Source organism: Equus quagga, chromosome 3, assembly GCF_021613505.1.
Source record: "Equus quagga isolate Etosha38 chromosome 3, UCLA_HA_Equagga_1.0, whole genome shotgun sequence".
NCBI lineage: Eukaryota > Metazoa > Chordata > Mammalia > Perissodactyla > Equidae > Equus > Equus quagga.
The window spans coordinates 51,578,493-51,605,713 of NC_060269.1; the positions used below are offsets into that span (position 1 = coordinate 51,578,493).

Below are 27,221 nucleotides of genomic sequence, written 5' to 3' on the forward strand. Positions count from 1 at the left end.
GGAAACATTTTGTTTTCTGACTTAAAAGGAAAGATATATTTATTTGAAAATTTAGCATTTAATCATGTCCATAATGTAAAATTGCATTTGAAATAGAAAAAAAAAGAATTAAAAAAAAACTTGCTGCATGTCTTCTGTGTTCAGTATCTATCGATCAATCTAGATTCATCTGGAAACTCAGTAATGTCATGAGAAATGACTTTAGCATTAAATGACTCCATGTTCTGGAAGAATATTCCTTGCTCTAGCATGGTGTGTATGTATATGTATATGCATATGTTTATTTGTTTTGCGTTTCAGATTGAACATTTGATTTTGTATTGAGATTATATCATATTTTCTGGTTCAGGAAACATTTGAAGAAGGCTGTTGAACTCGAGCAGCAGTGCTCTGTTCTTTGAAGGGACCTCTAAATTGGAGTATGTTTGGACAGTTTCTTTTTTTTTTAAATTATCAATGATCCAAAAAGTATCTAGTTTTTTATATTGCACCGCAACTCCTTTCTCTAAAAAATCTGTTCTTGGTAGATAAAAGCATCTTGTTTTAAAGTGGCCAGATGATAGTCATGTTCCCCAGAGGCACCTTTCAATCCACTTTATGTGGGAAAGATGAATAAACCATTTTATTTAACTCATCGTTTGCACTTCCCTGTATGCGCACTTTTTAATTGTGGATCAGATGACTTTGTTCAGTTTATGTGATAGTATATGGTAGAAGTGAAAATTCAGATCTTTGAAAAAACCAAAATAATATAAATAAAGCTTTGCATGGTATGCTTGCTTATGAAAAACGGCTAAAATAATTCGACTGCAAATACTTTTTTATTATTAGAAGTTTAAGAAAGAAATGTACTACATGAAAAAAATTCTTATCCTTATCTTTTTCAAAGAGTATTTCTGAGTGTCTATATAAAAATATATCTTGACGTTTTTTTGTATTGTATCAAGAGCTTTAAAAATTTTAGATAATTTTTTCTCAAACTTGGAACTTAAATTAACTTTCATGTGCGTCATTTTGGAGGAGAAATTTATTCTGTGAATATGAAATGCCGTCGGAAAATTATTTTCTCTTTTAAGTAGTGTAACATTGTCTCCAAAATGTATGTATTAGAACTTTTGCCAAATGTTACTTTTCCTTGGGAATTTGCATGGTGGTTGTCAGTCATGTGAAAATAGTTGACTTTTGAGTCTTCACTGTTGCCCTTGTCTGAGGAAAGTTTCACTAGGCCTTTATTGTGGGCGAGAGCAGCCAAAGCAGCCTTGTCAGGCCTTCATATGACATCATGCTTCCTCCCTAAATCCAATATCAATAAAAGCAGAAAGTTTAAACTGTATATGGAAAAAGTGTAATAAGCAAGTGCTCTTGGCTATTGTTGAATCTTTGAGCTATCTCTCCAAATCCCATAAATCTCAAGATAGCTGATCTGTTAGTTCAGTCATGTATTTCCTGAGCATATCAGTGTGGTGTTCAGAGAAAAAGGACTCATTTCCCATAACTACACTTAATAATATATATGACTGGAATAAAAAAAGGCAGCTGCCTTTTACTTGTTTTTTTTTTGAAGTAGATAGCAGTAATCCACTCTAGACAGAAAGGATTCCAAATATTCATTCCTTGGAATGGTCAAATATCTAGTATTTTGTTTCTTAAGGCAAATTTGTGAAGTATGTAGTATGCCTAGCCTCATTTTTGTTATACACAATTTGTACCCCAATCCATGATGTTTTCTCATTCACCTTTTTTTTGTGCCTCAAAGCATATATTGAGGACCTAGTTTATGTCAGGCACTCTGGCAGTGAGGGTTTAAAGATGAGCAACACGTGCTTTCTGTGGTTAGTGTTTGCAAAACTAGGTTGAGGAATCAGGTGATTAGAAACATATTATGAGATCTTATGTGTTGACCTATTACTGAGAGACCCACAGGCGGGACATGGAAACAGAGGAGACACCTAACTGGGTTAGCTGGAGAGAGGGGGTTTCTGAGAGGATTTTCTGTGGGTAATGCCTGAGGAGACTCTGTCATTTTATCTATTCCAGTGTGCTGTCAATTAGTAGCCAGCTGTCAGATGACTTAACATTAATTCGAGTAAATATATTTATTTTCTTGAGGGTAGTTTGTTTGCCAAGCATTTTCTCCCAAGTGGACTGAAAGTCTTTGCTTTTGGCAAAAGTAGTGGTTCTTTACTTTATGTGATCCCTTTTGACAATCTACTGTGGATGTCGCCCCTGCAGAACGTGTGGTGACTGTGTTTATAAACTCATATGTATTTTTTGCTTACAGCTTTTAGGAAATCACGGACTTGAAGCCTCCTTAAAGCTGGTCCCTGGACCCCAGCTTCAGAACCGAAGGGCTAGAGATCATTCGGGAATCGGGAAGTGGGTGGAAGAGACAGCACTTAAAATTCGAGTGTAGGGAATCACAATCTTGGATTGCTTCTTCTCCTCATACGCTCTTTTATAAAATATATTTCCTCTGCCTACTACAATAAAAGCACTCTGTCTTGGTCTCTGATTAAAAAAATTGTTTTTGTAGTATGATGAATGCAAATAGCCTTCACAAGAAAAACAAAACCCGTGGTTTTCCACGTAGTTTCATAATTGTTGTTCTTGACATTTTATTTTGGCCAATTGGTTAGCTCCACCTCCATTTTTGACCAGAGGAATTCAAGCAGAATTCCAAACAGTAGTAAATATTCTAATTGCACTTGTGCTTTTCTCTAGTATTGTCATCTGTAACCGGTATCCCATATTGCTTTTAGTTCTGACATCATTAACTTCAAATCACTGTATTAAATGGGGCTAATGAGTGATAATTCATACTTTAAAACTGTTTCTCTCTAATTTTTGTTTTTTGATGCAAAATAAATAGAAAATAATGTATAGAAAGAAAAGCAAAAAACTGTAAAGTGGACTTGAGAATTACAAATAAATCAGAGCCTAAATGACAAATATATATTAAATTATAATGCAAATTCTAAGTCCATGTTAATATAAATTATCATGGTCCAGCTTACATGGTCCAATGCAGAAGTAAAATATTTTAGCATGCAGAAATAGGACACTTAGATTTAAGTAGAAGATGAATTAAAGAAACCTTTAAATGTGTAAAATATAAAGAAAAAATTGTGCATTTAAACTATATGATAGGTTGAAAATGCTAAGATGTCTATTTTTTTTTCTGTTGATAATATCAAGATTTAAAGACGTACATGACCTACAGTGTATCAAAGTCTGCACATAAGTGAATTGGCTTAGTGACTCACATTAGTTTTGAGTTTGCTCTCAAAGAAATATTTGGGGGGCCAGCCCGATGGCGCAATGGTTATGTTCACACATTCAGCTTCTTGGCGGCCCCTGGTTCGCGGGTTCGGATCCTGGGTGCGGACATGGCACTGCTTGGCAAGCCATGCTGTGGTAGGCGTCCCACATATAAAAAAAGTAGAGGAAGATGGGCACAGATGTTAGCTCAGGGCCAGTCTTCCTCAGCAAAAAGAGGAGGATTGGCACTAGTTAGCTCAGGGCTAATCTTCCTCAAAAAATAGTAAAACAAAAAGAGACATTTGGTTTTCTCCTGAAGCAAGCATATTCAGAACCACCAATCTATCTGAAGCTATTAGTTCAGAAAAACATAACAATAAATGAAAAAAAAATGGGACTATGTACTTGAGAACAGTTTTCGAGTTATCTGGAGTTTTCTTCTCCCAAGAAGTAATGTTTTTGCTTCTGTGAAGTGTTATATCCTTGGACTGCTGATCTGTGTTTGATAATCCATCAAGACGTGAATCCTATTGTATGTGAAAAGTCATTAAGGAAATTAAAAATATAACAAACATCTGAATTTTATTTTATTCATACTACTTTTATTATATAAGCACAGTACCGACAAACTACATTTTGTTTGGTGAAATGCCTCAGTTTTCAAGTCAACCAGATCATTCACAGAGGAGTAAAAGTTTATTTTAGCAGAAAAAAAGTGCTAATAAAGATGATGACAATGATAATTACTTGTAATAATAAAGCTTGTTAAAGTGTAGGCTCTGAGGCCTCCCTTCAAACCTGCTAAATCAGGGCCTCCATTTTAACCAGATCCGCTGTGATTCCTATGATGAATGTTAGAGAATCACTGTTTTAGTGTCTCTTATTGCCCCCAGCACAGAGCCAGAAAGGAAGGGCCAAGCTGGGAGTCACTGCCAGTCAGTGCCCACAACTATTTGCATAGTAAATACACATACTGGAAATTTTAAATAACTAGCAAACTTGGTAAATACCTTAGAGTAGCGTAAAATCTTGGAAAAAAAAAGAAACAGTCCAAAATTTATATTTCTGAAAACTAACAAGCCTTTTATATAATTGACAAATATTGTATTTAAGCAGGCCATCTAGTTCTCGGGATGTCTGGCTTTCAGGGAAGCGGGCATCAGTGGTTTCTGCTGCATGTGTATGAAGTTGATTAGAGTCTGGATTCAATTTCAGGCTTCGAGACCAGCATCCTAGCCAGTAAACTCTTCTACAGGCTTTTCATTACTTTGTCCCTGTGATAATAAAAGATAGTAGGCATCTCTTTGCTTTTACAGACTGCCATTCCGTGACAGGAGGGCAGAAGAGAGGGGCGAATGAGAGAATTCTAATTCTAATGAAGATTTTTTCTTATATTGAACTGATAACCTACCTTGGACTAATTTCTGTTGTCTAACTTTCTGGATTTACACGTAAACCTAACTGCTTATCTTATGTCAGTTTTGTATGAGGGCACTAAACTGGGCGAATATTTTATATGATCAACCTTTGCTCAAAGCCTAAAGCCTTGTATACCTTTCAGGATGGAAGTTTAAATTTCATAAATTAACTAATTTTATTAACTTGTTCTTTAGAGGTTAAATTCTTAAGATTTGAATCCAGTAAAAGTGATTTGAAAAGCATGAATTTTGTCACTTCCTACATTTTTAACGTATTTTCCTCCTCTCTTTTTTGGTTTTGCAGAAGAAATATCTGAAGGCAATTTTAAAAAAGAAAGTTTGTAAACCTGTATCAAGACACAAATATCCCAGAATTTTCAAGGGATTTCTCAATGTTTTACTGTCTCATGATTATTTATTCTCTCTCTTAAGTGTGCTGTGTTTCCTAAACTTTTCATATTTTGACATCTGACAGTACTAAGGGATTGATTTAGACTAGTTTTGGACTCAAATAAACAATGAGGCCATCTTTTGGTTATGCTAATGTATATTTCCAACCTTAAAAGAGAAATTCACATACTGGTTATGAATAAATTCTCCCAGTTTTTCACAGTGGTTTATAGAGCTTTGACTTATTAAGTAGCATAAAAGGCTGGGTATAAAAGGTAGAGTCAGAGTGTTTCCAGGATTTAGGGTAATGATTTTGAAGCCCCTGAAAATATGAACAATGCCTTATTTGTCATTAGAGATCAAAGACCTAGCACCTAGTCATTGCCTAAATAAAGATTGACTTAAGTATTACTTTTGGTGGTTATGTATACATTTTATAGAGACTCAGAGGCAATATCATCTTCAGAGAAAGTGCATTATAATTGTATAAAAATGTGTTGAAGAAGTGCCTGTAACAGCACAATATTCTTTTGTCCGAATTGCATCTCTTTTACAAAGTTATTATAGCACATGGCTTAGTTGCTACTTCCTCTCCTACTGTCAGTGGAGACCTGCTACTGGTCACAAGCATCCACCGTACATGCGGAAGTTCTTGGCAGATTTTCACTTATTTACAAATAGCCATGATTGCTGTATCCTCCTTCCTTAGAACCCCCCATAAATCAGTGACCATTTCATTCAAAGAAACGACTGCCCCCCTCGCCTCAGGCATCAAAGTAAAGAAATGTGGGTCATACCCTTTCCAGGTGGCTCATATGATACTGTAACATGCCCCACATACTCAGTTACAATTACTTTCTGAAATATCTGTCTGTATCTATATGGACCACATTTCCATATTTTTAACAATATTTTTCTAATTAGCTTTGTTTGCATTGATTTTGCTCTTAAATATTTTGCATTTTAATTGAACCTTTCTCTTTTAGCTGTGTTTTGGGGTGATATTGCCTTAGATGAAGAAGACTTAAATATCTTTCAAATTGATAGGACAATTGACCTTACACAGAACCCCTTTGGAAAACTTGGACATACCACAGGTACAGTTGGTTATTTGATTCAATTTGTGTTCATTTTGGAGAAAACATACTCTTGAAATGCTGGAAGTATTCTTTGGATCATTTTTAGTGTCCCGCTGATCAACTTTGATTTCCTGGACACAAATAAGCCTATTTTGAAATTTAGAATTTGTTCACAGTTTTCATTTTATTAATTAATTTATTTAACAAACATGTTGGAGTGTTTACCATGTACCAGGCCTCTGTGTGTGTGCGTGTACACATACATCCATAAATGTGTATAAAACAACATTTTGAAATTAATTGCTGACAACATGGCACTTTATGTTAGGTAGGTTAGTATGCACTGTGTAAGAATAAGGACATTTTTCTATATAATCAAAATACCATTATCACGTCTAAGAAATTTATATAAGATAATAAAATGTAAGGAATTTGCCTACAATAATAACACACATTACTTAAAAAATAGTATGCTTTGGCCTTTGTTATATGTAGTGACAGTGTTTTCTGAAACAGACACCAAATATGGGAAGAAAAGTTTGCTTTGCAATATAATCAGAGCTAGTACATTCCTGTAGGAGACATTAGTTGACAGACTCTCCATTTACTCCCTCACACTTAACACTGATACGGAGACAATGTATTTTGGACAAGCAAGCAATGATAGAGCTTGGCAAAATCCTGGATTTATCATGTGACTTTTTCAGTTTTATTAAAATTTTCCTTAGCTTCAAGCTTTATTCACATCATTTGTTTAATCCATCATCCCCCCCCCCATTGTTTTGAGGACACTCATTTTCTGTAATCTAAAATTTTTTAGTAGTAGTAAATTTTAGCGTTTCATTTATGGTTAAGCTCTGAAATAGTAATAGTTGGAAGAAAAAATGCCATTATTTTAGATAAATAGCATAAAACAGATTATACTGTCAATCGTAAAAAACATTCTAAATATATATATGAAAAGTACACACGTTCCAAAGTAATTTGTACTGTTTAGTTAATTTCAGACAATGTAAAAGTATCCTTTATTTTATTGTTTTCTTACTCTATCTTTTCCTTTTCATGTTAGCTTGTGCCAGATTGACTACGTTTCTCATTTCCTTATTTTAAAATATATATTCTTTCCCAGAAATATTTCTGTAGTTTTCATATTTTCATTTTGTTTTTAGAATGTGTGAAATAACTAGTTACCTTAAGAGTTTTTTTCTATTTGAATGGACTTCCTACACAGAGTTTTGTTTCAGTTACTATAAAAATTATTCAAAATTCCTAAATATCACATTATTGAAAACATTAGTCTTTGATAGTCTTGAAACATCGTTTGTTTCAATTCTATAATTACTCCTATCCCTATAATTACCTTCATATTAACTAAAACGTTTCTTTTTTCTCATAATTAGCCTCCTTGTAAATTATTTATATGTATTTCAGCCCTACCTAAAATGAAATATAATTGTTACATAATGGTTATTTCAAACACATAAAACCCATTCTTTAAAAACGTGTCTTGTAACTGCTTAGGAATGAATACGTTTACGTGTTACCTCATCTTTCTAAAATGTTCAATGAAAAAAATTTCAAAAATTTTTCTCAAGGGGCACAGCAAAAATGTGACCATGTAATGCAAATAATTAAGCAGATTATTAGTCAGTGAACAAGCACTCTAACTTATTTGCCTTATAAGGACTTAATTGATTTTTCCTATAAGAGGCTTTTATGGTAATAATGTTTATTATTGTTTTTGTTTTTTATTAGCTTCAATCTAGATAATTAAGTTTCAGTTTTAATTTCAAAGGGAAAAAAAGTTATTGGAAGGAAATAGTACGAAGTTCAAGAAGAGTTTGTTGTGTTCATGGCTTTCTAGTCCTCTTTCATTGTTTTAGCCCAGAGACACTTATGAACTGCAGACATGCTTAGTCGTACAAACTCATCTGCACTTGTTCAGATGTCGTTAGTGGCTATATAGGTTGTTTACTCAAGATACCTCTTTATTATTTGTCTATTAAACATTCAAGAGAAGGGAAAATAGGGAGAACATTTTATTAAAGCCCTGAAGTGAGAATCAGAGGACGTGAATTTTTGTCAAGTGCTCTGCTTTCTCACTTATGGCAGGAATCTACCTTTTCTAGTCTTCGTTGATAAAATTGCAAGAAGACATATTTTCTTATCCCAACCCTCTCCTCTACCTTTTGAGCTATAAAATTCTTTTCATCTATTTTTACAAATTTTGCAAAGTATGTAGTGTAAGTGTGTTTTGCAGCTGAACATTCTTTTGGATTCTTACCTTGTGACTTTTTTCTGTGTTATTGGGTTTTATAAGTTATAGAAACTAATTTTCAAAATTTATTTGAATATATTATGAAATATGAAATGCTTTTAGAAATATTTCAAAATTGATCAGAGCTTTGGAGCAAAATTCTCACTATGCTTTTGCTTTTCTAATATTTTTATTACCATTTGCTGATTTGGTGTCTGAAAATATTCAGTTTGCATTGGGGAAATAGCTGGAATGCAATCAACAGGGCAGGACAACTTGCTGTCATCCTACATAACACCATATGGTGTCAAGGTCACAGTGAAGAAAAATGTTTCAAATTATCAATGGATGACTCAATTGCCGTAATGTCCAAATAAAGTCATTTAGATTGCTCTCTGGATCTCCCACACCCCCTTATTTTTAGTTAACGAAATTTGTTGTAGAATTTCTTTTTTTTAAAGATTTTATTTTTTTCCTTTTTCTCCCTAAAGCCCCCTGGTACATAGTTGTATATTCTTAGTTGTGGCATGTGGGACACTGCCTCAGCGTGGCTCGATGAGCAGTGCCATGTCCGCCCCCAGGATTCGAACCGATGAAACACTGGGCCGCCTGCAGCGGAGTGTGCGAACTTAACCAGTAGGCCACGGGGCCGGCCCCTGTTGTAGAATTTTTATCCTCTTCAAAAAATTCATGGATATTCGTGATTCTAACACACTAAGACCATATAAAAGGAGATGTCCAAAGAGAAATGAATTTAGCCTATTATTATTGTTTATTTACAAGAACTTTACAATACAGTGAGTTTAACTTAACTATTTTCTTTTATTCTTTAAGGTGGACTTGGAGACCATGGTATGTCAAAGAAACGAGGGGCCCTCTACCAACTTATAGACAGGATAAGAAGAATTGGCTCTGGTATATCAATGTTTAAAGTTGCAGACGCTTGACTTGATGTACAGTAAATATTATACTCATAGCAGTTCAGTTTGCCATTATGATGCAAAGTATGTAAAGGATGTACACTGAGAAAGAATCTTTTATTCATTTTCATTTTGTTAGCTGGTATTGTATTAAGTTTTTTAGAACTTAATTTGGGACAATTGAAATGTTTCTTTAACTTATTTTCAACTTCTCCTTATAAAAATGTATCATTTGTTTATTTTATTGTTGATATTTATTTCCAGTAAATTTGGTGTTACTCTCAGGTGCTTTTATCAGGCATGGAACTACATCAATTTTAATCAAATCAAAAAATATCATGGCTATTTGTTTTGAAATAAGATCCACTTAAAGCAAACTAACAAACTGATACGTTGGATTAAAAAATAGTTTAAAATGTTTTTGACTCTTCCAAAAATATGTAGAGAAAAGCATTCAGAAAAACCGCCTCTGGTTTCATAATTAGTTAATATTTATAGTATTGAATTTATTCACCACTATTTGTAGACTTTAGAGTTTTTTTGTTAATTCTTCTCTTCCAAGTTTATATCCTAACATTTCTTAAATTAATAGATTATTAATTAAATATTTGAAAGCATATACTTTCAAGGAATAATTTCCCCAGCAAAGGTGCTTTGTTCTAGGACATTAAAAAGATAGGCATGCTAGGGACATGAGACTAGGGGCATACATTCAATATTTGTTGTGTCTGAGGTATATTCTAGTGGTTGGATATTTGTATCAACAGTGATAGGTGAATAAGAAAGAATAGTCATGCAAGTTTAGGAAAATCAAAATTAGTAACAAAAATATTATGAAAGACCACTAAGAAAATTAATGACTACAGACTCAAAAGTCGCCCCAGAATAGACTGCATTTTATGTTGGCTTGCTCACTTTGTTTACTGATCTCTAAATCATGCTCTCTGCCTGGGTGTGAATCCAGAACTGGAATGGAGATAGCCCATTGTCCCAGAAGGCTGAGACCGTATCTGTTTTAACCTTATTTTGTTTTGCTCTCTCTACAATGTAATAGTTATAACTTTAGGCCATACTATAGAATATCAATCCTGATTTAAAGGATTAGGAATTTAGCAGGAGTGAGAAGAGTTTTGAATATCATGAGACTTTGTAAACAACTTCTATTTTATCATCTGGTGTGGATTGGTAGTGATCTAGTAGATTAGAATACATAAAATAATTTTTCTGTGGCCTACATGTCTGCCTGACTTAATATTCGCTGTAAGCTCTTGTATGGAAATTGATCAAAATTTGCTCATAGAGTGTTAAGAAATAATATTTTGATGTGAAATACTTAAATATTTTAATGTTTTTTCAAGTATGTAACATAAGTGAAGTTGTTCTTTAGTGCATTTTGACTTCAGGCATATTTATACAAATATGTAAATAAGACATTTTAACTTTTGTCCTTTAAGAGGTAAATGATTCCCTGACCGAGGACTTCTGTTTCACAGAATGTTTTAAATGTCACTGCAGGCTTGGAGCAAAACAACACAGTTAAGGGAAAAGTACCTCTAAAATTCTCAGGGCAAAATGAGAAAAATCGAGTTCCCAGAGCTGCTACATCAAGAACTGAAAGAATATGGCCTGGAGGCGTTATTCCTTATGTTATAGGAGGCAACTTCACTGGTAAGATATTCCCAGAATATCTATTCTGATACATAATAATTGCCATAGAATTATCTTACATGATACATCATATCATACAGTGTATATTTTTATAGAATATTAATATATAGAACAGCATTCTATCAAACTTGAGAAATACTCCACTCACCTCCGTTGTTACTTTAGAATGTCTTTGCAATTGAAAAATATTTTTAATCTTCAGTTCTAAGAGTCTACAATACTATTCTGGTGTTTAGACTGAATTTCAAATGTGCCCATTAAATCTGGAAGCTGATTTCTGTTCAACTGGTGGGAAGAATGTAAGTCCCGTTTATAGAGCCTTGTACCCACATATTTGTAGAGATAGTGAGCTTGAACCTTGTGATTATAAGCTGAGTGTCCATTCTTAACAATGACACATTTGTGGTGCTCTCGGCTAGTATTCTTTGGTTGATGATAGTGATGGCATCTGAACTGCCCCGCTGGACTTGGGATGGAGGAGCCAGCCTTCAGCACTCCTCCCCAGGGCAGACTGTTATTAACGTCATGCCATTTTTCCAGGCAGCCAGCGAGCCATGTTCAAGCAGGCCATGAGGCACTGGGAAAAGCACACATGTGTGACTTTCATTGAAAGAAGTGATGAAGAGAGTTACATTGTATTCACGTATAGGCCTTGTGGGTAAGTAGAACCAGGGAATGACTTAAGTTTGGAAGAGTAAAAAAATCCGTAAGTAAGATTCATTTATTGCTTAGTATTTTGCCCATGAGAAGATGTGAATTTTACATAAGAAAATATTATATTTTCACTAAATATAGTCTTTGATCACAGACTTTTGTGCATTTACCCCAAGTGTATTCCTCCACGACCTCAGCTACTTTTCCTTGTATTCTAAGTATAACAGTGGCATTGCCAACATCCCACTCACCTGGGTTAGAAACTTCAGTATCACTGTCTAGAAATCCTGTTGTGTTGCCTCTGAAATCTATGCAGTAAGTTTCTATTGATATTCACTTTGTCTTTTGGCTTCCATCTCTATCCTATGTCATTGCCTTGGTCCATTCATGTCTTTGTCATCTCACACTTGGTCTATTCCAATTGCTCTCCTGTCTTTCCTCACCAATTCACTGCTGTTAGAATTCTCTTCAAAAACTACTGGTCAGAGCAAGTTGCCACACTTTTTGAGGTTTTTCAGTGTTTCCTCCTATAGTGGTGTTTTCTAGATTTGCTTCTTACAGGATGATAAAAAATATTCTTTCTAAAACAACCTTTACGTAAGTTGTGAAATTGCTGTTAAATTTCAGTAGGTATTTCTACAGCAATCTGCTGATGAACATGATTAATATTGAACCAATTGAAAGGAATATAGAGTACAGTGTCTTCTAAACTTATTTAAAAAGTGGATATCCATCTTGCCCTTTTAAAAGTGAAGAATTTACATCAGTATCCCAGAACACATTTTGGGCAATGCTAGCCTGAGTATCAAATCCAAATTCTTTCATATAACATTTAAGGAATGCCATGAACTTACCACAACTTCCATCCGTAGTTTCTTCTGCCACCAAATCTCTCCGCAAATCCCATAATCTAGCCAAGTTACAGTAATAGCAGTCCACCAAGCAATGCTGGAGACCATAAGAGACTTTTTACTGTGAAAGTTTTCAAACGTCTCTTCCCTGTCTCTCTAGTTAATTGGAACTTATATTTAAATACGTTATTAAATTCAGCTTGAACTTTTGTTTCTTTGCTAAGAATACTTAAAAGGTGTGCTGTCTGCTTTACCTTGCATCACATCAGGAAGTACGTGTGTCTGGACCCACCACTTTAGTGATGCTACGAATGATCAGTGCATTCAGGTGGTGGGAGCCATGTCTATCCATTGTAATAGTCCCATAGTTGCAAAATAGTGAGTTTCCAGTGCTGTTCTTGTATTTCTCCTACATTTATTAGGTAAAATTCTTCTATAAAGAAGCATTTTCTCTCATCAGCTATAGCTATTTGAATACCCTGTAGTATAGTTCATAAAGGGGAGTAAAAATAAATGCTTAATTCCTTTGGAGGAAATTGTTCTTGCCCTAATGACATGTATTTTTTTGGGGAAAATTTATATATTTCAATAGGTATTGGAGGGAGGGATTAAGTCATCTGGCTTTGTTCTACCATATTTTCCTAGAACACTTAATTTAAAAAGTAATGGGTTTTATCAAAAAGTCAAGAAATAACAAGTGTTGTTGAGGATGTGGAGAAAAGGGAGCTTTTGTACACTGTTGGAGGGAATGTAAATTGGTGCAGCCACTATGGAAACAGTATGGGCGTTCCTGAAAAGATTAAAATAGAACTGCTATATGTTCTAGCAATTCCGCTATAGGGTATTTATCTGAAGGAAATGAAAACACTAACTTGAAAAGATATATTCACCCTCATGTTCAATGCAGCATTATTTACAATAGGCAAGACGTGAGAGCAACCTAATTGTCCATTGATGAATAAAGGGATAAAGAAATGTACTATAAGTGAAATGAAATATTGAATGAAGTGAAATGAAATATTATTGAATATTCATACAATGAAATATTATTCAGCCATAACAAAGAAGGAAATCTTGCCATTTGCGACAACATGGATGCACCTTACTTGGGGGTGTTATGCTAAGTGAAATAAGTCTGACAGAGAAAGACAAATACCGTATGATCTCACTTAAATGTGGAATCTTAAAAAAACCAAACTCATAGATACAGAGAACAGCTTGGTGGCTGCCAGAGGCAGGGGTGGTCGGTGGAGGAAATGTGTGAAGGTGGTCAAAAGGTACAAACTTCTAGTTATAAAATAAGTCATGAAGATGTAATGTACGGCATGGTGACTGTAGTTAATGATACTGTATTGTGTATTTGAAAGTTGCTAAGAGAATAGAGTTTAAAATTTCTCATCATAAGAAAAAAAATTTTGTAACTGTGTGGTGATAGATGTTAGCTAGACTCATTGTGGTGATCATTTTGCAATATACACAAATAGCAAATCATTATTTTGTACACCTAAAACTAATGTAATGTTATATGTTAATTTTATTTCAATAAAAAGTAATTTAAAAAGTAATGGTTTCTAATTTGGGCCCTATCTGAGTGACATTAGGAAAAATTATACATTATTACCTTTCTATAGTTTTTGGATATTGCCCGAATTTTTTAGTTATGACTTACTCAAGTAATATTTCCTTCTAAATCACTCTAATTTAAAGTTGATAAGTTTGGGTTACATTTGAAATGCCTCCTGGTTCTTTATATCTGTTTAATATTTAAAAGGTCTGAATCTAAACTGCCCTTCCTTCCTTCTAGTTGTCTACAAGGAATGGATATAGCTCAGCTTACATATTTCTAAATACATAATGTATTCAAATCAATACTTCTTTCCTCTTTCCCACCCTTCAATTTTGTAAAAACAAATATGTCCAAAGTACTGATCACTTGTTATGTTATTGCTCAATTTCTGTTTGTAGCAAATTCATATTTATACTCATTTTCTTTTATTAATTTGGCTCTTGTTAAAGTTTTCCATTTTGCTAGTTTTATTCTGCCAAACTTGGAGGATATTAGAAACTAAGATAATACGTAGACATGTTTAAATGACGGTTTTGTACTCTGTGCATATTGCCCCTGTCATTCCACTTCTGAGTGCATATATTTAGTTATTTATTCATCTGATCATCTAGAATTCTTCTGTCTCTAGATCTGTAGTATGTCAGAGATCAAACCACCACATTTTTCTTCTTTCACAAGACCATTGTAAAAGTCAATGTGAAATGTATTTTTGCTTTATACAAAAATATTTTTGAATTATGAAACCCCATTTTAGTTATTGGAAGTTTCTATGGGTGAAATTATGCTTAAAAAGGTGTTTTAGATTAAATAAATTGACCATATTCCTTGACTGTCTCCCAGAGTTTGATTTGCAAAGACTTTCTTCTCTGAATATAACCAGCAAGAATGACTCAGTTTGGGTAATTCAGTTGCTGTATAATCATCAGATAGTTCAGTTTCATTACTATTGCTTCGTGGTAGCAAACGATTCAGTTTAAATTTCTCAAATTTGCAAATTTTGTGTTTTTCCACATCTAATACTTTACTATTTGCATATCTAGTAAATAGTTGTCTTTGTATGGATTAACTATCTATGTATGGGTTAAAACATGCTATTTAAAAAAAAAATCTACCTGGAGGCAAAAGCACAATTCCCTGATTTCTTCCCTTCCAGTTACCTCTCTCTTCTTTTCTATTATTGATTTATTAAGCTTAATTAACTGTTATAATAGATTCATAAGTAATAAACTGAATACTTCTTCTAACTGGCATGGTATAGGTTAAAATGCTTAGGCATTTAAAGCCTACAAAAATACTTAGAATGACAAATATTTTTATTTGTTGACAATCAAAAGGATAATGAAATGTACTTTGAAAATTGAAATTGCTTTTAATCATTTGGGAAATTAATTTTTGGCAATTTTCTCTTTTAATTTAGTAAATTAGAAAAGGTGTTGGTGTCTGGTGCACCGTGATTCCCAACTATTTGAGACCCATTATTTACTGCCCTTTGGTGCCATCTATTGCGGATGGTCCTATAGATAAGCTATTTTAATGTAAAACTTAATTACTGAAGTTGTAAATATAATTTTATTTATAATTGTAATTGTAGTTACTATACTATTATACCATTTAAAAGGTATTTTAAGTGAATATCCCCATGTGCCCACCCTTGCACGTGTGTGTGCATTTTCTTATGCATGCTCACACACATCCATGTATGCACACACGCAAAATGAATACATGGAACTTCTATATTGTGGGTAGAAAACATCAATTAATATCTATAAATATGAGTAAATTGAGGAAAATCTGCAGAAAGATACTCTGCATATTTCATATTCTGTTGGTCCAAGAGATTCTTTCAGAAGGTGAAATAGAATATCACACTTAAATATTAGCCCAACCATTCGATGCAATCCTATAAATCTCATAATTCCACCAGTTGTCAATTTTTCTTCACTAGTTAACCATTAACGCTAGATAATTCACCTTTTGAAACTAATTTTCCTGAATTGACTTCTTCTTTTAGAAGTTTTCTTCTTAAAAAAAAAAAATTCCCATGAGCAGGAAAAGTAATTTCTTTTTTGATTAACCAACATCTTTCTTAAATAAATTTAATTCTGCTTTTTCTCAAAGAGGAAAAATAAACTTTGTTTTTATATTGAATACTGAAATAGTGGATTATTGCCAGATAGCCATATTGATAAAGTAATTACCTAAATAATTTACATGGACTGTGAGGATAAAAAATTATATTAGAAATAAATGTGAGTTATGTGGTATATATACACAATGGAATACAGTTAGCTATAAAGATGATGAAATGTTGCCATTTGCGACATTGATGGACCTTGAGGGTATTATGCTAAATGAAATGTCAGACAGAGAAAGTCAAATACTGTATGATTTCACTCATAAGTAGAAGATAAAAACAACAGCAGCAGCAACAAACAAACACGTAGATACAGAGATTAGATTGGTGGTTACCAGAGGGGAGGCAGAGAGGGAGGAGGGCAAAATGGGTGACGGGGCACATGTGTATGGCGATGGAGGGTAATTAGTCTTTGAGTGGTGAACATGATATACTCTACACAGAAATTGAAATATAATGATGTACACTTGAAATCTGTATAATGTTATAAACCAATGTTGCCTCAATAAAAAAATGTGAGTTGATGTCTTGAGTTTAACTGTATGTATGATAGCACATTATTCATCATAAGTATTTCATTTTCTGATTTATCTTCTGCATACTTCTAAAAATGATTTAAGGCATATCTTCTAATATATGAATTAGTACAAAAGCACTTTAACTGATTATTTGAAGACTTTTATTGTACATAAATTTACCAGGACACTAGAAATTAGCCGTATTTGTTAACGAAAGGCTGCTCTGCTTCTGAATGTGTTGGACTTTATAGTTCATCACGATTCTTTACAAAAGTTTCACCATATTGTAATTCATCCAGCATCACCCTGTTCATCACCATCTCCACTTTCTACTTTATTCCAGATGCTGCTCCTATGTAGGTCGGCGGGGAAATGGACCTCAGGCGATCTCTATTGGCAAGAACTGTGATAAATTTGGAATTGTTGTTCATGAATTGGGCCATGTGATAGGCTTTTGGCATGAACACACACGACCAGATCGAGATAACCATGTAACCATCATAAGAGAAAACATCCAACCAGGTGAGAGGCTTCAGGATGTGTTGGATTTAAGGTTGACTGAATATCTTTTAATTATAATTATGCTATTTAGCATTTAACTTACAAAAAGTGAACTGATTTTTTTGATATTATAGATCAACAGTTTGCTTGATTAAAAAATACCCATGATGATATTATATTTTTCATTTTTCCTACATAGTGAATGATCTTAATATTTTTTAGGCTTGCTTTTTTTCCTTAAGATTCAGCTGTTTTTGTATAAAAACTTCTGTGCTTTCTAAGAATGGGTGTAGGCTATTGAATCATAGATTAATATTATTAAATATTTCTTTTTTAAGAGCATTTTCTATACCTAGTTCTATAATTTATGTTGTAGGGATTTAGAAAGGGTTCAGCATTTGCCATGAAACATGCTGCTACTGTAGGAATCTATGTTATACCAGGGACAATTTCTGGAGAAAATTCCAGAGAAGTGTCATTTTCAGGATAGTCTACATAGTTTCTTTGACTATTAAACCTGACTACCCTAAAGACAAATTCTTAAGAATTTTTTCAGTGGTTGAAATATAATATACAATTAAAATTTAATTTCCCTTGACAGTTGATGTGCGATAATAGCCTCACTTTATAGCTTTTTATTTTAACTTTCATAAATTCACACAGATCAGTACATTTCAATTTCCAAAAGAAAAATCTCATTGGTTGGAATTGTCGTACAATGTAGTGTGTATTTCAAGAATATACAAAGGAAAGTGTGTCCTTATTTCTTTATTCATGACCAGTTTTAAGTTACAAACATTGAATTCCTTAGAATTTCCTGTAATTAATGGCGTTGATGTATTTATTTGCTCATCCTATATTTGTTATCAATTATTTATTGAGGCGCTATTAGACATTGGAGATACTGTCATGAAAATTGCAAAGCTTAATGTAGAGTATGTCCGTATATGCAGATGATTGCACGTGAGTGAGAAAAGCAACAGTAGTCATTTCTTGAGAATACCATTAGTCCAAGCAAGATGTGACAAAATGCGCCTTGGTGAGTTGAGGGAGATGTTACAAAGGAACTGAAGTTTAGAAGTAAAGTAGAAGCGTTCTAAGAGCGCAGAAGAGTGATGGAATTTCTAAGCTGAAAAAAACATCATGATCAAAGCTACAATTATGGAAAATTGAACCTTTTTTATTTGCCCATTATGGCTACCTTGTAAATTACAAGTGAGATTAGTTGGCACTTACCTCGGGAGGTTAGATCATAGAGATCTTCTATATGAAGCTAGGAAATTTAGATTTTATCTTCTAACTACTGGGGAATAATTGAAGGATTGAAAGCGGAGCAAGTTCAGATTTTAAAAAAAGAAGAATTTGTTCAGCTGTAGGGATCACTAACTGGAAATGGGGAGGTGGGGGTGGGGAGGATGGACCTGAAGTCAGGAAAACATATTAGAAGCTGAAATAAGTAGTTTATGAGATGACTAAGTCTTCAGGGTGGTGCAGATCAAGAGGAAAAAGAGGGAATAATCTTTCAAAAATATTTTAAGAGGAACATGATTATGTGAGGGAAAATCTTCAACGTTTTGTTTTTAGGCAGCAGGATGAATGGTGGCACCATCCATGGAAATAGGAAATATGGATAAAGCAATATATTTGTGAGAGGGAGAAAGACAAATAACGATTTCATTTAGCATATCCTTGAGTTTGAGAATCCTTTGGATGATCCGAGTGGAGATGTTTAGTAGAGAAAGGAAAGGTGAGTCTAGACTTTAGAATATGTCTGGAAACAAAAATTTGATAGTGGATTTGACTGTCTAGGGAAATGCTGGAGGGAGAAGAAAGTAAGATTGAAGATAGAAAGTCAGGAACACCAATATTTATGCAACATTTTGCAGCAAATCCCCCAAAAGACTAAGAAAGTTTGGTCTAGGAAGTAGGTTAAAAATCACTGAATGGGATGTCCCAGGGAAGAGACCTTTGCTAGAATGATGAAGTAAGTAGTCCTTCCTTATCCCGGGTTTATCTTTCCGTGGTTTCAGCTACCCTCGGTCAACCATGTTCTAAAACTATTGAATGCAAAATTCCAGAAATAATCCGTAAATTTTAAACTGTGTGCCCTTTTGAGTAGCATGATGATGTCTCACACTGTCCCACTCCCTTTTGCCAGGGAGGTAAATCATCCTTTTGTCCAGCGTATCCACACTGTGTACACTACCCACCGTTAGTCACTCAGTAGCCTTCTGACTATTGTAGCATCACAGTGCTTGTGTTCAAATAACCCTTTTATTACTTAATGATGGCCTTAAAGCCCCTAGAGTAGTGATGCTGCCAATTTGGATATGCCAAAGAGAAGCCATAAAGTGCTTCCTTCAAGTGAAAAGGTAAAAGTTCTTGACTTAATAAGGAAAGAAAAAAAATTGTATGTTGAGGTTGCTAAAAGCCACATTAACTTATTCATATATTGTTATAATTGTTGTATTTCATTATTAGTTGTCATTCTTAGTCTCTTACTGTGCTTAATTTATAAATTCAACTTTATCATAGATATGTACATATAGGGGAGAAAATACTATATATAGGGTTCAGTACCATCCATGGTTTCAGGCATCTGCTGGGAGTCTTGGACCATATCCCCCAGGGATAAGGGGGGACTACCTTCATCTGTAGTATTGAATATAGAAGAGAATTAAAGAAAATGCATAGTCACAGAATAGAAGACTCTAACTCCTGAGCTAGCTCTCAAGGTTCATCTTATACTTTATGTCATTAGGAGAGGAATAAAGAGGAAATAGTATTTCTGAAAATTATTTCAACTATCAGTTAAGAGAGAAGTTTGCTGTTAACCACAGTTATTAAGTTTCCTCTATTATGTGGACAAAATGACTCGTAAAGGAAGTAACTTTCAAGAATGATTCTTACTCTTAAAAATAGACTGTGATTCAACATAAATATGCACCTAAAACAAGCAAGAAATGGATATGTAGTAGGTAAATGTATAATACTTAGCACATTGCTACGCAAATTTTGGCTATCTGTACTTTTGTAGACTCAACATTCAGGCCAATAGAAAAAAGTAATTTATTGGATGAGATTTCCTGAGTATTCAGCAGTTCTGTAGCAGGGAAATCCTAGTGTGCAAGAGCTCATATTGGAGATTAATCTTCAACAAATTTTATCACTTGCCCTGGTTCAGAAACTTCAGATCAAGTGCTATTCAAGGGCAATGTCTAATAAGTGCAGACTGTAGCTTTGCATTTATATGCAAAATTAGTGACTGTGGTAGGAACCAAATTGGTATAAGGGTTGGATTACTTTAATCCTTCTTAGAATATACCTTCAAGAAGGAGGCTCATCATTTTTTTGTCGTTTAGGGTGGGTTCCCCTGGTGCTCCGTATCTGATCCTCTTCCCTTCTATCATGAAATTGGTCTAATTTTCTTTATTTGGACCATGTATGGCCATGTTCTTTTTAACTATCACAAAACACTGTATCATATACAGTTAAATGCTCAGTGATATGCATCAAAATGTATTACTGAAGTTGCTTAATGTTCCACTTTCAGAAATTTTTATGAAACTTTTTGCTTTAATTAGAGAATATGTTCTCATATTGTGCTTGAAGTTGAAACCTCCACTGGGTTCTAGATTAATATCTGTAAAGTCAGCTCCGCAGCTTTATGAAAATCTCACCTTAGAATTGGATATGTTAACATACACTTAAAATTCCTTATGAAGGAGAGTTTTAACTGTCGCTTCTATCAGAGATTGAAGATAACACAGGGTATTTCCTGAGAATGGTTGTAATTCAGACACACACAAGAGATTTGTGGAGCATGTATTTCACTATATGGTCTGATCAGCGTATTAAAAGCTATTTGTTGTGTGAATTCATTGAAAGATGGACTAAAACACTTTACTCTGGCACTTGGGTTCCGTAACTTCAAGCTGATTCTCTCAACCTTAATACTCAAGTATACCAGATTTCTTTCTTTCTTTCTGTCCGTCTTTTTCTTGTTCTTTCTTTCTTTCTTTTTCTTTCTTTCCTTCTTTCTTTCCTTCTTTCTTCCTTCCTTCCTTCCTTCCTTCCTTCCTTCCTTTCCTCCCTCCCTCCCTCCCTCCTTTCTTTCTTTCTTTCTTTCCTTCTTTCTTTCTTTCTTTCTTTCTTTCTTTCTTTCTTTCTTTCTTTCTTTCTTTCTTTCTTTCTTTCTTTCTTTCTTTCTTTCTTTCTCTCTCTCTCTCTCTCTCTCTCTCTCTCTCTCTCTCTCTCTCTTTCTTTCTCTCTTTCTCTCTCTCTCTCTCTGTCTCTCTCTCTCTTTCTCTCTCTTTCTTTCTTGGTGAGGAAGATTGGCCATGAGCTAACATCTGTGCCAATCTTCCTCTATTTTGTATGTGGGATGCCACCACAACACAGCTTAATGAACAGTGTGCAGGTCTGCGCCTGGGATCAGAACCCATGAACCCTGGGCTGTGGAAGTGGAGCACATGAACTTAACCACTACACTACTGTCCCGGCTCCACCAGATTTCTTTGTTACATGTAAGAGAGATGTACTCCATGGCATCACTCAATTTCTGTATTGCCTTTTGGAAAACTTTCTATTAAAGTGATATTTTTATATTTAGTAGTAATACGGCAATTGAAATAAAAATCTAGTTAGATGAATGTTGTAATAGTTCCATTTTGAACTCCAACTTTGAATTTTGAATCCTAGTAGCTCACCTTTATGGTCTGATGTTTCAGAGCTTTTTAAGTTACGTAAATGAGCCATGAAAGCAGCCGTCTTTGGCTGCCGAGATTGTGAAAACTGAGTTCCTGAAACATAAACTCTATCTGAGGAAATTCTCTGCTGCTGGAACTATTGGTGTAAATCTGCATATTTAACTCTGTTATTTTCAGATTTCAGGAAATAATATTACAGTACAGATACAAAACAGGCGGTTGAGGAACCTATTAACATGAAGATGTCCGGAAGTTAAAGTAACAGTTGTGACAAGTTAAAAAAAAATTAAGTTCTAAAGCATATTCTTCTGATCAAAACGGCCTCCAGGTAGAGGCTCCTTTTCATCCCACAGAATCTTGTCTCAGTTTTGAGTGAAGTTTGCTGCTGTTGCTTTAACTTTAGTAACAAAGTCCCATAGCTAATGCCTGCAGGGTTATGTGTACGTACAAATATTGTTTTTATATATGTTCCTAGTGTTTCATAGAAGGAATCTAAAGAAAATAGAAAGATAATTTTTGCTGGTCTTGGAAAATATAGTCATCAGAGAAAGGTGGGAAACTCATTTGATAAAAATGTAACTTTTTATAATCATTCCTACAGTAGTGAAAAAAGCAGTAAGATTTTAAAGAAATCAAATATGAGAAGATGAAAGAGTATATATAGGAAACAAATCCAGAGTATGCTTTTGGTAATCTACCTGTTTGCTGAAATTAACTTATTAATGAAATTCAGTATCACTCTTTCAACATGATGTTAAGGTGAACACAGTGGCACAGGATGTTACCTTGGTGCGTACCTGGGTGTTAATACGTAAATACAACCAGCATGAAGATCAGCCATTCAATAAAAAGCAAATGCAGGCCTAGGAAGGGCTGTTCTGCTCTCTTTTCTGTCTGTTAAAAGGCTTCTGAAACGTTGTCTGTGCCTGATGCTTAGGTCAAGAGTACAATTTTCTGAAGATGGAGCCTGGAGAAGTGAACTCCCTTGGAGAACGATATGATTTTGACAGCATCATGCACTATGCCAGGAACACCTTCTCAAGGTTGGAGTCTCAGGTTATACCTTTTGACTTTTAATTCCTTTCCTCTGTGTGACTCCTCACAAAACTATGTTTAACATGAGAACTAGAACCACTTTCAAATATTGCTGCCATAAAGTACGAAAAATATTTGATTGGCATTTATAACCAACACCAGGCATTTGAGATTTTAAAAACATATTTTCACATATCCTATCAAATACATATATTCAAAGTAAAATTTAAAATGGTATGAATTATTTAAACTGTTTTATATTCCTAAATCATAAAAAAGTTCAATTAAAATGATCACCAAACCAATCAACCTGTTAAATTGGCAAAACATTACTTAATGAAAATTAGGCATTTGCAAGTGAATTGTTGAGTTGGAATGTTATACTCTCTTATTGCTTAAGTGCTAGTTATACTCAAAAATTGCTATACTAAATTATTTCCCAGAGAAACTGTTAGGAAAATGTTTTACTTCATATAATTTAGAGCTTCACCTTTCATTAACCTTAAAATTATTTAATCAATGACTGAATGTTATTTTTTGAGAGTGTAATAAATTTGAGTTTTGATCTACTTCACTCTAAAGATGATGTCATCAAGCAAATAGTTCCCCAGGTAAGGAATTTGGAGCTGTTAAACCATTGAAATCATCCCTTTTTCCCATTTTATGCCCATTTTACACTCATATGTTCATTCCAGCTCATTCTTTTTGCCCACCCATGTCCATTTCATAAATCATTAACACCTGTTTCTAAAGGTAGGGTCAGGAAGAAGATAAAAATCTCAAATTAATTCCAATTTTTAAAAAGAAATTCTTGGTAAAAAGTAAAAAAAGATGTGTAAAGAACTCCTCATACTTGGATACATTTTTAAATTATGCTTTTTTTAAGGCTAAACTTTATTATTAAAAAATTGAGTGTTAACTATTTTAAAAATTATTTTCTTCTGAAGTATATATAAATATACACATATTTGTTCAAATATAATAACTACCCAAATATTTACTGTTTCTAGAGTTAAATTTAAGTTTTGGTAGAAATACACTCATCAATTTGGCCTGAAATTTATCTTAAAGAATTATGAAACTTTGTCTTTAGGTCAATATTTGGAATTGAGTTTTCCACAGAAACTTGTAACAAATGGGGATTTGGGTCTCAGTTCAGCCAAGATGCCTCTCTTATGCTGCTGATTATATTATTTAGAAATAAACTGAGTTTTGATTCTTTGAAACAGAGGAGGTACTGGAGAGTGGAGAAAAGAATTTATTTTTCCTATCCTTGATAGATAATGAATCTGTGCCAAAGTTTCGAATATATATTTCCCCTTATTCTGTGCTCCTTTTGCGTGTTTAAATTGTTGCTTTTCCATAAGCTGCTCTGCTCTTGAAGCTTGCAGTCCGTCACTCCCTGTGGTTACCTTGGTGGTACATGCCAACCAGCCTCGAACTATTATTTTTTCTTAGTGTTTCAAAATTATTCTATTTACTTTTCTAAAAAGTTTATATTCTATAGTGAAAATAACCATGTCTCCCTGTTAGAGGAATTAATTAATTTCACATTATTTTATTGTTTTGATTTTAAAGAGGATATTTATTAACTCATACATATTTTTAAATAAGTGAATTTCAGGAGAGGAAATATTTGGCACACTTCTCAGCCACTACCTCCAAAGTATTTGAAGGTTTTTTTTTTTTTGTAGTTAAAAAAACAGCGTCAAATTTACTATCTTAACTATTTTTAAGTGTATGGTTCAGTAGTAGTGAATACATTCACATTGTTGTGAAACCTATCTCCAGAACTTTTTCATCATGCAGAACTGAAATCCTACACCCATTAAACAGCAACTCTGTTTTTCCCACCCTGCAGCTCCTGGTAACCACCATTCCACTTTCTTTTTCTATGAAGTTGGGCTACTTTAGATACCTCATATAAGTAGAATCATACAGTAGTTGTCTTTTTGTGATTGGCTTATTTCACTTAGCATAATGTCCTCAAGGTTCATGTTGTAGCGTGTGTCAGAATTTCATTCCTTTTTAAGGCTGAATAATATTCCACTGTATGTATGTATCACGTTTTGTTTATCCATTCATCTGTTGATGGACATTTCAGTTGTTTCTACCTCTTGGCTATTTTGAATAGTGCTGCTATGAACCTTGGTGTACAAATATCTCTTCCAGACCCTGTTTTTAATTCTTTTGGATGTATACCCAGAAGTAGGATTGCTGGATCATATGATAGCTCTATTTTTAGTTTTCTGTAGTAACTGCACCATTTTACAACTCCAGCAGTGCGCAAGGGTTTCCTTTCTTTGTATCCTCACCAATGTGTGTTATTTTCTGGTTTGGGGGAGTGGTTTGATAGTAGCCCTCCTGGTGGGTGTGACATGATGTCTCATTGTGGTTTTGATTTGCATTTCTCTGCTGATTAATAATGTTGAGCACTTTTCATATGCTTGTTGGCCATTTGTACATCATCTCTGGAGAAATGTATATTCAAGTTCTTTGCCCATTTTTTAATCAGATTATTCTACTTTTTACAGTTGAGTTGTAGGATTTCTTTATATATTCTGGCCCCTTATCAGATGTATATTTTGAACATATTTTCTCTCCTTTTCACTCTGTTGATTGTGTCCTTTGCTGTGAAGAAGCTTTTTAGTTTGATGTAGTCCCACTTACCTATTTTCACTTTTGTTGTCTGTGCTTTTGGAGTCATATCCAAGAAATCATTGCCAGATCCAATGTCATAAAGGCTTTCCTCTGTTTTCTTCTAGGAGTTATATAATTTTGGGTCTTATATTTAGGTCTTTAATCCATTTTGAGTTAATTTTTGTATATAGCTTAGATAAGGGTTTGACTTCATTCTTTTGCACATGGATATCCAGTTTTTCCAACATAATTTGTTGAAAAGATTGTCTTTTCCCCCTCAGTGATCTTGGCAACTTTGTGGAAGGTCATTTGCTGTATACACTAGGGTTTATTTCTGGGATCCCTATTCTATTACATTGGTCTGTAGCCCTGTCTTTATGCCAGTATCACACTATGTTGATTACCTTAGTTTTGTAATATGCTTTGAAATCAAGAAGTGTGAGTCCTCCAACTTTGTTCTTTTTTTTCAAACTTTTTTTGGCTGTCAAGATCCTGTGAGAATCCATATGAATTTTAGAACTGTTTTTTCTATTTCTGTAATAAATGCCATTGGGATTTTGGTAAGGGTTGTATTGAATCTATAGATTGTTTTGATTAGTGTGGACATTTTAACAAATTAAATCATTCAATTCATACATAATTATTGTCCTTTTATCTATTTGTATCATCTTTGATTTCTTTCAACAGTGTTTTGTAGTTTTCAGCATACACGTCTTTCACCTCTTTGGTTAAGTTTATTCCAGAGTAGTTTTTTTTATGCTATTTTAAATGGAGCTGTTTTCTTAATTTTCTTTTGAATTGTTCATTATTATTGCATAGAAATGCAACTGATTTTTGCATGTTGGTTTTGTATCCTGCAGCTTTGCTGAATTTGTTTATTAGTCCTGACAGTTTTTTGTAGACTCTCTGTGGTTTTTTTTTTACTTAAGATCATGTCATCTGCAAACAGAGATGATTTTATTTCTTTCTTTTCAATTTGGATGTCTTTTACTTCTTTTTTTTTTTTTTTTTTTTTGCCTAATTGCTCCAACTACGACTTCCAGGACTATGTTGAATAGAAGTGTTGAGAGCAAGCATCCTAGCCTTTTTCCTGATGTTAGAAAGTTTTCAGTTTTTCACCATTGACTATGTTGTTAGCTGTATGCTTTTCATATATGATCTTTTATCTTGAAGTAGTTTCCTTCTAATCCTAGTTTGTTGAGTGTTTTTATCTGAAAGAGTGTTGATATTTGTCAAATGCTTTTTCTGCATCAGCTAGATGAACATGTGGTTTTTGTCTTTCATTCCGTTAATGTAAGCATTTGAAGTTTTATGGTTTCTTCTATTCTGAATCCAGAGGGTCTATAAAAGTTTTAGTTGTTTTAGTCAGTGCTGCCCATCAACAGATTTAGGTCCTTATTTGTGGGAAGAACAGTGCTGGATATATGGGGGCTTCATATGCCTAGGTAATTTGCAATGTAAATGCTTGCAAACTGGGTCTGCCCATTTTTCATTAATAAAAAATCGTAAAATTTTATTGTTTCTTAAAAAGCATAGCTAATTCACTCTTCCAATATAGATAAAATAAATGAAGATTAGTAAGCGAACCCGTCTATCATCTGTCTCTGGCCTATTGATAGTGC

At 33.9% G+C, this 27,221-nt stretch overlaps 1 protein-coding gene across 2 annotated transcripts in view; it reads left to right on the top strand.

Annotated features, from left to right (window-relative positions):
- The window catches only part of TLL1 (tolloid like 1), a 192,258-nt gene that overhangs the window by 80,149 nt on the left and 84,888 nt on the right, over window positions 1–27,221 (top strand). For both annotated transcript variants that reach the window (XM_046655576.1, XM_046655577.1), the window contains 6 exons: window positions 6,053–6,163; window positions 9,237–9,317; window positions 10,838–10,990; window positions 11,531–11,648; window positions 17,058–17,236; window positions 22,862–22,967. In XM_046655576.1, the coding sequence (XP_046511532.1) occupies window positions 6,053–6,163; window positions 9,237–9,317; window positions 10,838–10,990; window positions 11,531–11,648; window positions 17,058–17,236; window positions 22,862–22,967 (748 nt within the window). The remainder of the gene's footprint in view (window positions 1–6,052; window positions 6,164–9,236; window positions 9,318–10,837; window positions 10,991–11,530; window positions 11,649–17,057; window positions 17,237–22,861; window positions 22,968–27,221) is intronic.